A 14,656-nucleotide genomic window follows, 5' to 3' on the forward strand; every position below is an offset into this window, starting at 1 on the left:
AATCAACAACACAAGAACACAGTTCAAGGAGACCTCTTTCCTTTAAATCTGGCTCTGACTTGCTTCAACCAGTAAAAGGCAGAGAAAACGGTGCTACGCCAGTCCTGAGCCTAACCCATGAAAACACCTGTGAATTCAAGGTCCTACAAACACCACTCAACTACAGAGAGGCAGGGTAGGTAGTTCTACAGTGTGTCCTCTGACGCACCTGCTAGCTCACTACACTCACATGAGGGACCAGGAACAGGGCCAGTAAACCAACTGCCCTAGTAAACTCAAGTCAATTTGTCAGTAAATGAAGGGACTTCTGTTTTAGCTCAACAAGTTTTGCAGTTATTGTAATCCAGGGATAGATCACCAAAATGAAGAGAGAAATGACTTGTCTATATAAGATCAAAGAATGACTGTTGGAGATGAGTACCCAGTGGAGATCTAGGACTTGTACCAAGGGAATAAAGTAACAAAAGTCCATTATCCTCAGCATGATCTGGCCACAAAGGTTAGTTACACAGGCAACGCACATTACTCCAATTGAAAGAGAAAGTACGAGATTCTGACCTCAGGACAAAAGGAATAGCTAGCTACCTTTCATTCAAGCATAACTGTGTGAACAGATACAGCAGAGTGGGATGTAGCAGAGAGAGGCCACTGTGAAGTTGTCTTTTAAAAGGAGCCTCTGATCTTGAATGTCCTAGAACATCGAAACCACAGGATGATCAGGTCATTCGTCTGTAAATACGTACCCTGCTTGCCGGCAATGCTGTTCCACTGTGGATATCTCCTCCCAAATCAAAGGTTGTCTCTTGAATGGTCCTATTGAGATGAAAAAGAAACATAAAAATTAAACTTCAACTGACAAAGTAGTACTCTTAATACAGCAAGAACAGATGAGTACTCCAATATTCAAATATCATTAATAAATTCATTTACTTTGGCACACAGACTTTTAAAAAGTGACAGTAAATATGTGAACTTCTCTTAATTAGGAAGTACATCAAAAAACTCATGTTCTTATTTTTAAAACTACATGTCAATAACAAAAACAAAATATTGAGACTAAAGAGATGGCTCTAAGGTTAAGAGCATCTGCTGAGTTTGGTTCCCAGCACCCACGTAGTAGTTCACAACCATCTATAACTCCAGTTTCAGGGGATCTAATACAGTCTTCTGGCTTCTGTGGGCACCAAGCACACATATGCTGTACATGTGCACAGGCAAAACACTTATACAAAATAATAATAAAATTTAAATAATACAAACAAAAAAAATCACATTTTCAATAGGGACAAAGTTGAGACAAGCAAAATGATATTCTTTGGCACAAACAGAGTAAATACAACACCCTGTATAAAAATCCTTCAACCTAAGGGGAGAAGGAGCCTAAGGTGCCTATAAGTCATCAAGAACAAGGATATGGCTATTTCTGGATTGTTCTAACATCTAAGAACTACATGGTTTAATTTCAAAGCTGAAACAAGGAAATAATGTAGAAATTCAAGCCATTTTGTATGAGAAATTCCTCTATAAAATTCTCTAAGAAAATAAAATATATTCTATTGTAAAGCAGTACCATGCTCTGAATAATAACATCTAAGAAGTTAAAGCGTTTTTACTAAAGGCTAAATAATCATTCAGTTTCTGCATGTAACAGTCTGCGGGACATCAGTTTGATGTTTTGAGGGCTGTGTGATAATATACTGATTCATGAATTATTTACCTATTTAGTCATTATCCATCAAGCACCTATATGCTATTATTGTGTTCTGAATCCTGTGATTTGTATAGCCAAAAATCATGATAGCATCTAAGTTAGTATAAAGTCACTCTGGACTTGGACTAGATTCCTGCCTACATGTGGTACGCACGCCCAAGTGCATACATTACAAAAAAAGTTATAATATACAAACAAGCAAGCAAACAAACAACTTGAGAGGAGAAGCTGGTCCAAAGTGCCCTATCTCTGAAGGTGGTCAGTGGTCTGTGTAGTAGGTGGACCTCTGTGAATCTGAGGCCAGCCCGGACTACACAGTTGAGTTTCAGGCCAGAGCCATGCAGAGACTACCAGCACGGGTATAAAGGGTGGTTTATACTCTTTGGCAGAAAGTTACACTTTTGTGGACTTAAAAGTTTGTTTTAAATACCATGAAGAGCTATGGCACCTATTTTTCCAAAATATACTTTATTAACCTATAAAATAGATAGCAAAATAGCTAAACAGTGTATGTTTTCAAAATTATCACTAAAGGAAAAGTCACTCTTCCAAAAAACTCATTAGTAGACCACACTGCAAGACCTCAGGAAAACACTAGGTGGAGCTAAAATGCTCAGAATTCCTAAACAGATTCTCCCTTGCATTACCACGGTTCTCAGGGAGAAGGACATGAAGGAGGGAAATACATCAAGGAAAGACTTTTAAATACTATTAGTTACATAGGGTGATGGTCCACAAAAAAAAACAGATCAACTTTAAAAGTAAGTAACTTTAAAACCAATTTCAAGATAGAGTCAGAATCTACGTGCTTGCTCCAAAACCAATCCAAATTTGTGATAAACTCCCATTTCATAAAATCCACTTTGATCTTCAAAAAAAGATTATTTTAAATGGGTGGGTGCTTAACTTGCATGTATATATGAACAACATGTGTATGTATAATGCCCACATTAAGACCCCTAGAACTAGCATTACAGACAGTTATGAGCTGCCTGATTTAGGTGCTGGGAACCAAACTGGGATCGTCTGTAAGATCAGCACCTGTTTTTAAGCACTCCAGGCCCTTCTTCACCTTGATCTTTTAAAACTGAAAATTTAAAGATGGGAAAAATGGCAGCCTGACTACCTGAGTTTGATCCACAGGACCCACAAGTAGAAAAACCTACTCCTATGAGGTGTCCTCGTAACTTCAAAAAAGAACAGACACACACATACACAAAGAAATTTAAAAAAATAATAATAATGTAATAAACTGTAAATAAAGATATTTCCATCTAATTGAAATTACTTTATAGCCAAAACACTCTAAAATGCTTAAGCTGATCTATCACATTCACCCAGGTTTATGTCTTGGGCCCTTGACCATCAGGCCTCCATCCACAGATCTCTTGGAAAGAACATGGTCCTGGATGGGGTCCACAAACTTAAACACATGCGAGGTGCCAAACTGCAGTCTCATGCCACTCTGCAGCATTGTGGTCTCTGAGATGCGCTGACCATCCACGTAGGTCTCTGCATCCATACTTCTGGGAGTCACAGTGACCACTCCATCCATGTTGGTGAGATCACAGTGATGGGGCTGAATTCCGGGGCCAAACAGCTAAGAAGAGAAGGAAAAGAGAGTTCCATCATGAAGCAAACAGTGTGTAGAGTTCTGGTATGATGAATGCAGTCTAAGAAGCCCTTGGTTCTGTGTTTTCTTAAGTAAATTCCTCTCTAATAGTGTAAAACCATGTCAGGACAGCTGGACGCTGTTGATATCTAAAAACCTGTTGTAAGGCACATTGTAACTGTTTTACTAGTCATATAATAGCCTGGGGAAGTACTTCAGTTGTTATGGTCCTTGACAATTTGTATGAGGTCCTGAGTTCCAACCCCAGAATACACACACACACACACACACACACACACACACACTGGTAGCACCATTCCCATTGTATCTCCACCACCCTGAAACAGCCCTGTAAGTTGTTACCAGCACCTTCCCTTTCTAATCAGAAGTAAACACTCAGAGAAGACTGTTACAACCCAGTCCATGTTTCAATGCGTGCGTTCTGGATACAGACAAACCACGTTCTCTCCATACTAAATCAGAGAAAAGTGAGCCAGAGAGGATGAGTGGCATATTCAAATACAAGGTCTGTCTGTCACCTTCATTCACTTCCTTGCAGCTGGTTCTTTGCTGAGTGCTCACTAATTACTGATAGGAGGAACTACCATAAAAGGCTTACGCAGCAGGCATGATCAAGTACCTGGATAGAATTGTCATCAAACTTCTCTGTCCCAACTTCAGTCACACTTAATTGAAGGCGGTATAACTTTGGCTTGTCTCTGGAGTCAGAGCCATCTGTGAGAGGAAAGAGAAGACACAGAGCTGTTTGTCAAGTCTCATGTTCTCATGCTTGAAGCAAACAAGTTTATCTTACTACGAATAGCATGGTTTTACTTCTCAGGATTTCTTTCCGGAGTTGATGTTCCAATAAAACTTAACCAGATACAGAAGCCAAGCAGCTTCTGCTCGGATAGAATGTATAGTGTCACTGATTTCAACACTTTCTAATTATAAGTTTTCCTGCATATTCTCCTAATACCCATTTACTGATTCTGAGGATGGAACCGTACTGAGAACACAGAGTAGGACCACATAAGCCATTACTTCAATGCAGTGCCTTTGTTGGACAGAAGTACCATGCACCCTTACAGTTCACAGCACAATATAGCTGGTGGGGCATAACAGGGTTTTTAACTGTGCAACCCTCCAGCTCACCCAGATCTCCTGAACCACAGTCCTAGGAGTAAGTCTCATGTGATTCCAATGTCTACCGCTGATAATTAATGCTAATGATATGCTTAATTTCCTTGAGAAGAACTGGAGTCAAAGGCAGAAAAGAAATTTTGCTTTTTATTCTTTAATTAGTTCTTTTAGAATTTCATATATGTTTTGATGATGTTCACACCATACCCCAACTCCTCCAGATCTGCCAGCTTTTGTACCCATCCAACTTTGTGTCCTTTAAAGAAAATGTGTATTGACATTGCCATAAGCCTAACTCTCTATGATGGGGAAGGGGCTGGAGGAAAGGAGGCAGAAGATCCCTGTTTTCAGAGTTAACATATGACCTCACAGAACACAGCAGTTAATACACACCAGGCTTCCACCACAGCCCAACATTCAGTTGCAAAGGTTTCCCTTTAAAAAATAAGTCGCCCCAGTCTGTTTCATGACTGCCCAAGTAACTTTCAGGCACTTATTCAAATCTTAAGTTGCTGGAATCAAATGTTGCCTACGAGAGGTTCAGAAGTTTAGAGGGTTTTGGTGTGTATACAAAGACTGTTAAGTCTCTCAGCTGTGATGTAGTCTGAACTCTTAAAAACAAAAGACACCATTAATACCTAGTTATCTAGATCTAGCTTTAGTTTAGAGTACACAAAATAGCATTCCACTGATATAATTTTCTATTTATGAATTATCAAAATCTGTAACAACTGGGTGAAGGTAAGAGTAGACCAGGGTATGTCAGAGATATAATGCCTTATGTGGATCTCCCAAAATGGACTGTCTGTGTCTTTTCTCTTAAGATTGGAATATTTTCATCTCTAACTGTTCTCATAAACTGTGGATTTCAATGAGACATCAAAACCACAGAAGCTAAATATTGTGGTACATGATTAATTTCAGCACTTTGGAGGCTGAGTTTGAAAGAAAAGTTTAAAACCAGCTACACATTAAGACCCTGCCTCAAAAACAAAACCAAGGCTTGTGGCCTTTTCCTGGACATGGCCTCCTCCCCTCGCGGGATGGTTACTGTTGCATTTCCTCGACTGTCACAGGCAGGTCACAAACTGTGCCTTTCCTATATTCAGAGCACAGGAATCTTGTACTACAAAGATTCTCACGTGAATAGGCCCCCATAAGTTGCAAGCTCCTTGGTAGCTAGGCCACACTAGCCTTCTTTAATAATTAATGTTCTTGAGCAGTTATATTAAAAGTGAAAGCATAATGCAATATAGTCACATAAACTACACAAATAAATTACAAAGGATCAAGTAACCATGTGAATTAAAACCACAAGAACATGAAAGACATGTCTATTAGAGCAGTATTTACATTACTATTCTTCTGCAGCTTACAGAGGGACATTATACATTGTGACACCAACAGACTGGGCTGCATTCCCAGTCTCCCCTTTCTTCCTACTTCACTACAGCAAAAGCCAGAGACAACCTTGTATAGAATACAGAGAAACTAATGACTATAGGACCAGTGGGTGACAGAGCATCTAGTCTAAGCAGAGGGAGGCTGCCAAGTGAGAATGGCTGGAAGAGCTCCCCATGGCAATCCACCTCCAGCTCTGGACTGGAAGCCGATGGTCACAAGCAGGAGTATTGCATGTTCCTTCAACCTCCATTCCAACTGTCTTCAACCTCCAGGAGGTACTCTACAGCACCTGAGTGCCTCTCCAGTGGAAAATTAGGATATCTAAAGTGCTACAGGCCAGCCATAATCAGACTCATGGCAGACATAATAGGCTACCAAATCCCTAGCCAAGTTTCAAATGCAATTTTCCCTCAGATTGTGACATATTGACATATATTTAATACACTACATATTGTGGTGGTGGAACTTATGTTTAAATATGAATTCTATGACCATCTAATATACAGCTAAATACACAGCCTTACAGGAAACCATACCCAACATATTTCGGGTGCCTGGGTGATAACTACATCCATTACATGAGGTTACTCATTACATGAGCCACTTTCCCTTCTGGCTTCATATCAGCACTTAAACATTTCAAATTTTGGGATGAGGGATGCTTAGCTGTTCTGTAAGTATGAAAGGGACACAGGCCATAACACTGCCCAAGAGCACTTAATAGCCCTTTGCTTGCATGCTACAAGTCTGCACTCAATCCTCTGTCTGCATTCACTTCCCATAGGGAACTTGGGAAAGATAAGCAATTAAAAAGGGATGGGGCTTCCAATAAATTATCTAGGTTCTGGACACGGAACACTAAATAGATATGAATGTTACACTTCTTACACATACAGTGTCTGCTCAGTCAACATTGTTCACTTAGGAGGTTCTGTTAGTGACGCAATTATAAAAGTAGTATTAAGCATAGCATTACCTTCATAAGTGTGATAGCTGTAGTAGGCAAAGTGATTCCTTCTCCCTGGGGTTAAGAGACATGCCAGGACCCAGGTGAAGGCAGCATCAGCAGGACAGAGACCATGCAGAACAGGTGGAAGAGGGAAGGAGGAGAAGAGATGCAAAGGGTGAGCTTCAGTAAGATGCTTCAAAGGAAGAATTGGCACATTTTACCCACCAGCATTCAGAGCTGAGGGGAAAAGACTACAGTAGACCCAGTCAGTGTTTTAGAAACCAGTGCAGACTGTTAAGGAAAACAGCAGGGTAACAGGTGAGTCACCAAGCAGCAGGACAGCTTGTGTTAACAGTGAGTTAACCTGATAGGTTACCACCCAACTTGGCAGGCTCCCTCTGTTTAAAGGACACATTCAAATCCAACACACAAGAGAATCAGCACCCTGGCTTCCACTCTTCTGTAATCACACCTGCACCTCAGAAAACTCCTGCCAGTACCTCGCAGTCTTCCACAGTGAGGGCACCACACTTGACTGACAATGTGCCTAATGTGAATATAGTCCTTATCCACCCATAACATATCAATATGCATGAATATTTCTCATTATGGAAAGTATTCACTCAGGTATAGTAACACAGCTCCGAGGCAACAAAGACCTTATTCTAGCACTCAGACTTATTCTAGCACCTGCCAGCAAATCCCACCACCTTTAGGACACAAGCAATGTTTCCTCATCTTGGATATGAAGGCAGCTCTTACAAACAGACCAAAGAACTTGGAAGGGAGTGTGGATCTGGAGAGGCACTGAAATTGAACTGAGTTCATTGCCTGGCATCAGGGACAGTCTTAGTCATCTTCATATCCATTGATCTGTCTACATAGGGAGCTCAATGAATGTTGCCTAAAGGTAACAGAGAGCTAAGAATGGTACTAGTGAATATGCAGTTGTGTTGTTGCTAGCATCTCATGAGCAGTACAGAACTGATTTTATCCAGGGTTACTAAATGCATGTAGTTATCTGAGAGATGAGCAAAAAACTAAGCAAACCATGGAAGCAGTCATTAGATATGAGGTTTGGGTCACTCTGTGCTGTTACCATTCTATATCTGAAGCCCAGAATGGTGTCTGATGTAGCCTCTCTGCTGTCTACCAAAGTCTATTTTATACGGCACATTTAAGATTACTGTCAAGTGCTAACAACTAAGACTGTTCAACTACCACACATAAATTCTCCAACCAATGCCACACTTCAAAGGACAGACCCAACCTTGAAAAAGAGCCTCAAAGTTTTCAGTTAAAACCCAATGACATTTTCCCCATTTCTCTTCCTTCCTTCAGGTAAACAGGCACCATGTCCTTACATCACAGGACATCTCTGACTAACAGTGAAGTCCTAGGCAGAGAACTGAGGACAAAGCAGCACCAGTAATTCTTCACAAACTGCATAGCAATGAATACAGGTCCTCAAACTAAATAAATATGAAACTACTAACCTAGGAACCATACTGCCTTGGCCATAAATTAGAGTAGCTTTCAAATATTCCTATTCTATTCTGCATCAGTGTAACTCAGTGATATCCTAAGAACACGTCTAATCTCAAGTTAATTCTAATAGCCAGCTGGGAGAAACTGAAGCAACCTTAGAAATAAAAATGAACACTGAAGCCTGAAGGAGAGAGGGAAAAACTTGCCCCAGGGAACCACATATTATTTATGTAATATATTCTTTTTAATGCTATTTTTCTGTAATTACTGATTTTATTTTAGTTCCTAACTAGAAGAAAGTAGATGAAATATCTTCATAATATTTAATAATACAGGCCACACAATGCCATTTTAACTAAATTGGAAATGATGTAATTTTGGCTGACTGATAAACATGTTACATAGAGCAAATACATGCTACATGAGGATGTATGTATCTGTAACATACTTACAGAATGTCAGTGTATTTGTCTCCCTAGTAATTAACTTATGACAACAGCTTCAGCCTGCAAGAATTCTGTGATATAACTAGAAGAGTAATATGAAAATAAACTTATGTTATTTTAAAGTAGCCTACTAGTTACTATGATAGGTTTCAAAGACATAGTTAAATCTAATAAACACTGTACATATGTCATAAACAATTAGCATAATCTCTTTCTCTCTCACATACATATACAGAGGTTAACTCCAGGACGAGTAAATTTCAATTTGTTTCTAGTACATTAACTAAAGTTACTTTAGAAAAGTTTTCTTAAAAGGAACTGATTATTTAAAATGTTTAAATACTACTTATTACTTTAAAGCTTATATTATATTTATTTTTGTTTATGTGAACTTAAATTTTTGTTCATCAATTAATGAATTCTATGGCCTTAAAGGTCTTTTTTGCTTTTTGAAAAATAAATGCCATTTTATGAATGTTTGATTTCTTAGGTAAATGGACACTTAATAAATTAAAAAGTAGAAACATTTATGGTAAAAACACATTTCCTACTCTACCCAGCTTCTCACCTGGGCTTAGCTCTACTAAGTAGGGCAGCTTCTCAGGAGGAAGAGCAGAGCCGTAGCCAGAGCCGTCAGCTCTATCTTTCCCCTTCAACGGCTTCCCTTCAACATGTTTCTTCATTTTCTTTGGGATGTAGTCCGGTGGTCTCCTCTTCAACTGAAAGACTAAAATTCCTGGAACAGTGACAATGGCAATTATCAGCCAAGCAAACCAGGGGGATGATCACTGACTGAAAACCACAGGCCCAAACAAAACCAAGAAGACACATTTTACTTAACATCTACCAAGGAGTAGCAGAGCAAAGCTCAGACAACTGATATCTTACTCACTGAAGGATGAACTAGTCTAGTCTGTGTGCTCTGAAAAACTCCAAACAAGCAAGATAGCTAGCAAGGACAACATATACTAGTAAATGGCACATTAGTTTAAAAATAAGTGAACTTGTACTTGTAGACAGCCTTACCAGCAAACATTCACACAAAATACACATATACAAATATGTCAGCTGACCTAATTTTTATTTAATTCAAATGAATTAATTCAAAATTAAAAATGATTTTCAAAATAAACTATCTTAACTGTCTAGCATATTGCAGAATGTGTATGAAGCTAGAAATGCACTTATTCTCAGGGTTTTTGTGTTTTAGGGGTGGATGTATTTTAAACTATCTACTTACATGCAAACTGATATGATAAGGAAGGATTGTATCTTCATTAATGTAAAGGCACTCATCTAGAAAGTCAACTATATCAATCTTAGTGAAGTGGAGGAAAATGTCTGCACAGCAACAAGTGTGTACACATTACAAGTTGAGCATCCCTAAATCCAACACCTGAATCCAAAGTGCTACAATTTCCAAAACCAAACCTAATGAGAGGTTGCACGTACAACATCAACACATTAAAAAATCATGTGCCAAATTATATGCAGGCTGTGTGTAAGGTATATGCTAAACATAAGAAAAGATCATGGTTAGACTTGGATCCACCTTCAAAGTACTTCTGCATTCTGAGTTCTGATTACTCAGCCTATATCTGAAAGGACTGTGTTACTAGACAGTCCTTGTGGGTGTAGGTTACTGTCTAGGTCCTAACAAACTTGCTCAAATACCACATAGCCCATGTGCTCAGTATGGACAGTCTCACAGGTCATCTTTAATGATGGTCTTCTACAACTAGTAGTCTGGCATCTCACCTGCCATGTCATCTGCAAAGGGCACTCCAATGAGCTGAGTGTAGCCCCACTGGCAAAGGTACCACCGAGAAATTGTTCAGCAAGTCTATGAAATAACTGAACACTAGAGCCAAAACGCATCACAAATGCACATTCACACACACACACATTTTCCAAATCACCAGAAGAAGAGGTAGCAGAATTTGACTGGTGGATTAACAAAGAGTAGTCTCTACCTTTGTCACTTGGCCATTCCCTGAAGATTTGTAAAGGACATTCATCATCATCAAGAATTATTTCTTTAGCACCTCTCTCATCAGAGTGCTGGGCTCCAGGAGGAAGCATAACCTATGGAAAACATAATTACAGTTGAATATACCACAAAAGCAGATCAGCAAGTGCTCTGGGGAAGTCTTGCAACCTTTGGTCTCACTCTACAGCCCAGGCCAGCCTTCTGAAAACTGCTGCACTCCTGTACCTACCTACCTTCAAAGTACTGTTTTGAATGAGCATAAATAAAGGAGTAAATGGATCAAACCCATCAAGCACTATAAACAATTTCCACTGGTCACTGAAAAGAAGAAGACTATAATAGAGTGTAGAACATTGTATCAAACAAAAGCTTACTTGGATAGCCAATTTGGCAATTGTTCACCTGACTCTTAAAGAAGTATTTGCAATTATTACCAATTTCCACATTGAAAACTACATAGTGAGCATTTAAGTAATTTCTTAAAGGTAGGCTCCTCTACTTGAAGTAGGCATCCAAAGTCCCTACTTCATCTTTTACATTCAAGCAAATATCTATAAAGTAAATTCATATAATCTGAAATCTTAAACCACAACTCAAAACAGTTTTTATTGTAGATAACTGTATGGTATCATTTTAAGTATACTGTTTAGGAATATTACATAACCATTCAACTGTTTTCAGGTAAATGTTTGATAATCTTGTGCTCTCTGTACTCTTAACAATGCTGTTACTGTTTCTTATGCATGTCTACTGAGGCCAACTTCTCATTCACTCAAGACTCCAATGGGAGAGAATGTGGTTGAAGCCTCTACAGACACTTGGAGTTTACACACTCTGATTCAGTGCAAAGAAACATGAGAAGCAGAGCCACAGTTTCAACTTCTTTTTTTTTTTTAAAAGATTTATTTATTTATTATATGTAAGTACACTGTAGCTGTTTTCAGACACACCAGAAAAGGGTGTCAGACCTCATTACGGATGGTTGTAAGCCACCATATGGTTGCTGGGATTTGAACTCAGGACCTTTGGTAAAGCAGTCAGTGCTCTTACCCGCTGAGCCATCTCACCAGCCCCCAGTTTCAACTTCTTAATTAAAAGGTCTAACTGTAACAGACTTTACCAGGCAACCCTTCATCATGCTTACACACAAAACATATTAAACAATTCTGTAGAAACCTATTATTCCTCTGTACAACGCTTCAGATTACCCTTAAAGGAAAATGGGTAACAACATCCCCATGCTAAACTTATCCGTTTTCATTAGCACGTTTTATTAAATTCTATATCCTATGCCTTCCAGACCTGACCTTCACTTCTCTCCTCAGCCTTTCTTTGTACCACTCATTTTTAGAACACAGGCACATGGGTGTACTAAGAGCCCACAGGCCAGGCGACCCGCATCATACATCACAGAGTTCTCTCTTAATCTGAAGATACTATCTCTGTTCTATTTGACCTTCTGGTCTTTTTTATTATAAGCAATTTTGGGGGCAGCCCTTAACTTTGTATTCTAACAGAAGAGCAAACAGAAAAGAAAAAAAATACTCAACAAATAATTATGTGAATAAATAAAATGGAAGAAGATTATAAAACAGCTATATTTTACTATGGCAAGCTGGGAATATAATGCAATTCTAATTCAGGTAAAATCATTAACTAGGCTGCCCAAGCTTGCTCAAGAAAGCTGCTCAGACTGAACAAAAGGTCAAAGTACCAGAGTTCCTCCAGAGGAATCAAACAAGCTCAAAAAGGACTGTAAATAGAGATCATGGTCTGCTTCTGTAACTTTAGGTCCCTGAGAAATGGTTACTTTACTTTCTAATTTTAATAGTAAAAACAAATCACTTAGTTTAAAAAGATGAAGATGTTACAAAGTTCATTATCACAGACCAAACCATGTAGTTCCAAGGACATTAATATCTGATTTATTAAAAACCTCCCCTTGTCATACAATTTAGCAAAGCCATGTTTCAGGAAAGATGCACAACATTTGAAGTGTAGACAAGAGAGATACAGAGATCAACAAAGAGCAGTGTACACAAACTGACTCGCACAAATGAAAGTGACTGAACGAAGCATTCAGGGGAGAGAAAACAAAGTCTTTCCAAACACTGTGGGGTCAACTGGGTATCTCAATATGGAAAAGATAACAACATTAACTTAAAATGAACCTAGTGATTTATATAGAAGCTAAAATGAAAATTAAAAAGAATAGGCCAGCAAGATGGTTCAGTGAGTAAAGGTGCCTGAGAGAGAATTGAAAGAGTGTCTTCTGAACAGCACAGGACCACAGCATTCACAAACTCAGCAGGAGCTCATGTTGCCTGCATAAGACCAGCATAACATCAGGCCAGTCAACATCCCATCATAGAGCAGAGAATGGCTCCCAAGCCCCACACTGTAGCTAAGGAGCTACACACAGCCGATGACTTCTGCAGGAGGAGAGTGGTCCTTAGTAGACTGACCATGCTTAGTTGATGGCTCCACACCCATGAATAAGTATATTTGAAGCTGAACTGAACTCAGTGGGTTATTTGAAAAAAAAAAAAAAAAAAAAAAAAAAAAAAAAAAAAAAAGAGGGACCAAAAAGTTGAGAGGGAATGGGGAAAAGCTGAAGGAGGAGTTAGAGAAGAGTAGGCACAGGGAGGTGAGTATGGTCAAAGTACATTGTATGCATGTATGAAATATTCAAAGAATAAAAATACTAACAACAACAAAAGCCTAGGGCTGGAGAGATGGCTCAGCGGTTAAGAGCACTGACTGCTCTTCCAGAGGTCCTGAGCTCAATTGCCAGCAACCACATGGTGGCTCACAACCATTTATAATGGGATCTGATGCCCTCTTCTGGTGTGTCTGAAGACAGCTACAGTGTACTCATATAAATAAAATAAATAAATCTTTGCCAGGCAGTAGTGGCACATTTAGTCCCAGCATTTAGGAAACAGAGGCAGGCAGATTTCTGAGTTCGAGGCAAGCCTGGTCTACAGAGTGAGTTCAAGGACAGGCAGGGCTATACAGAGAAACCCTGTCTCGAAAAAAACAAAACAAACAAACAAAAGCCCAACCACCACGAACAAAACCTAAACCAACAGGCACAAGAGCACATGTCTATAACCTCAGTGCTGGGGGAGAGGAAACATTCTGAAGCCCAGGGGCCACCCAAGACAGCAAGCTCCAGATTCAGTTAAGAGAGAGCCTGCTCAAAAGATAAAAGTGGAGAGCCAACAGACCACGGCACCATGTCACCCACCATGTCACCCACCATGTCACCCACCATGTCACCCACACCCGCACACAGATGCAGTATTTTTCTTTTTAAATCACTTGCTATAATAAAACACCAGCTATCTTTGATTTCTATCTATTACAATTCATTTCTTTCTGCTTCCTGACCATGATAAACTGTGACCAGCTGCCACGGCCTACCACAATGGACCAAACCCTCAAACTACGGAGCCAAAACAAACCCTTCCTTCCAAAGCAAAAAACAAACTACTGTTAGTTATAACTGGACAAATGCTAAAGTAAGTATACAATTATAACTGACACAGAGGCTAAGAATTTCTAATTGGTTTATGGCTGAATAGAAAATCTGCTGTTCTACTTACTACTACAAATCAATTTCAATCACTATATTCCTTGATAACTAGTGTCACAGGTAGAGTACCTCTGAGAACCTGCAGGTGATTATAAAAGCAGATTTTAGTATAATTACAATTATGTTACCTATGATGGCTGATCCTGAATGTCAACTACACTAGACTGAGTGTACTGTAAGTGTGTTTTCAGTGTTGGCTGGCCTAATAACTGATGTGGGGAAGATCAGCCCCGGATGCAGCACCAACAGGCTGGGGACTTAAACACAACAAAAGGAAGCATAGGAAGGCAGCAGTGTGTGCAAGCCCTATACTTC

The 14,656-nt window shown here is 39.3% G+C and overlaps 1 protein-coding gene across 18 annotated transcripts in view; it reads right to left on the reverse strand.

Annotated features, from left to right (window-relative positions):
• Afdn (afadin, adherens junction formation factor) overlaps positions 1-14,656 on the reverse strand; it is a 142,327-nt gene that overhangs the window by 69,298 nt on the left and 58,373 nt on the right. For 14 of the 18 annotated variants that reach the window (XM_031353414.1, XM_031353412.1, XM_031353410.1 and 11 more), the window contains exons 7-12: positions 10,727-10,838; positions 9,322-9,489; positions 6,847-6,891; positions 3,964-4,058; positions 3,049-3,311; positions 744-813 (exon numbers count right to left, since the gene is read on the reverse strand). In XM_031353414.1, coding sequence (XP_031209274.1) covers positions 744-813; positions 3,049-3,311; positions 3,964-4,058; positions 6,847-6,891; positions 9,322-9,489; positions 10,727-10,838 — 753 coding nt within the window. The remainder of the gene's footprint in view (positions 1-743; positions 814-3,048; positions 3,312-3,963; positions 4,059-6,846; positions 6,892-9,321; positions 9,490-10,726; positions 10,839-14,656) is intronic. The other 4 variants (XM_031353417.1, XM_031353407.1, XM_031353415.1 and 1 more) reach the window with 1 other exon arrangement.

The sequence above is a fragment of the Mastomys coucha genome, unplaced genomic scaffold (assembly GCF_008632895.1).
Source record: "Mastomys coucha isolate ucsf_1 unplaced genomic scaffold, UCSF_Mcou_1 pScaffold5, whole genome shotgun sequence".
Taxonomy (NCBI): Eukaryota; Metazoa; Chordata; class Mammalia; order Rodentia; family Muridae; genus Mastomys; species Mastomys coucha.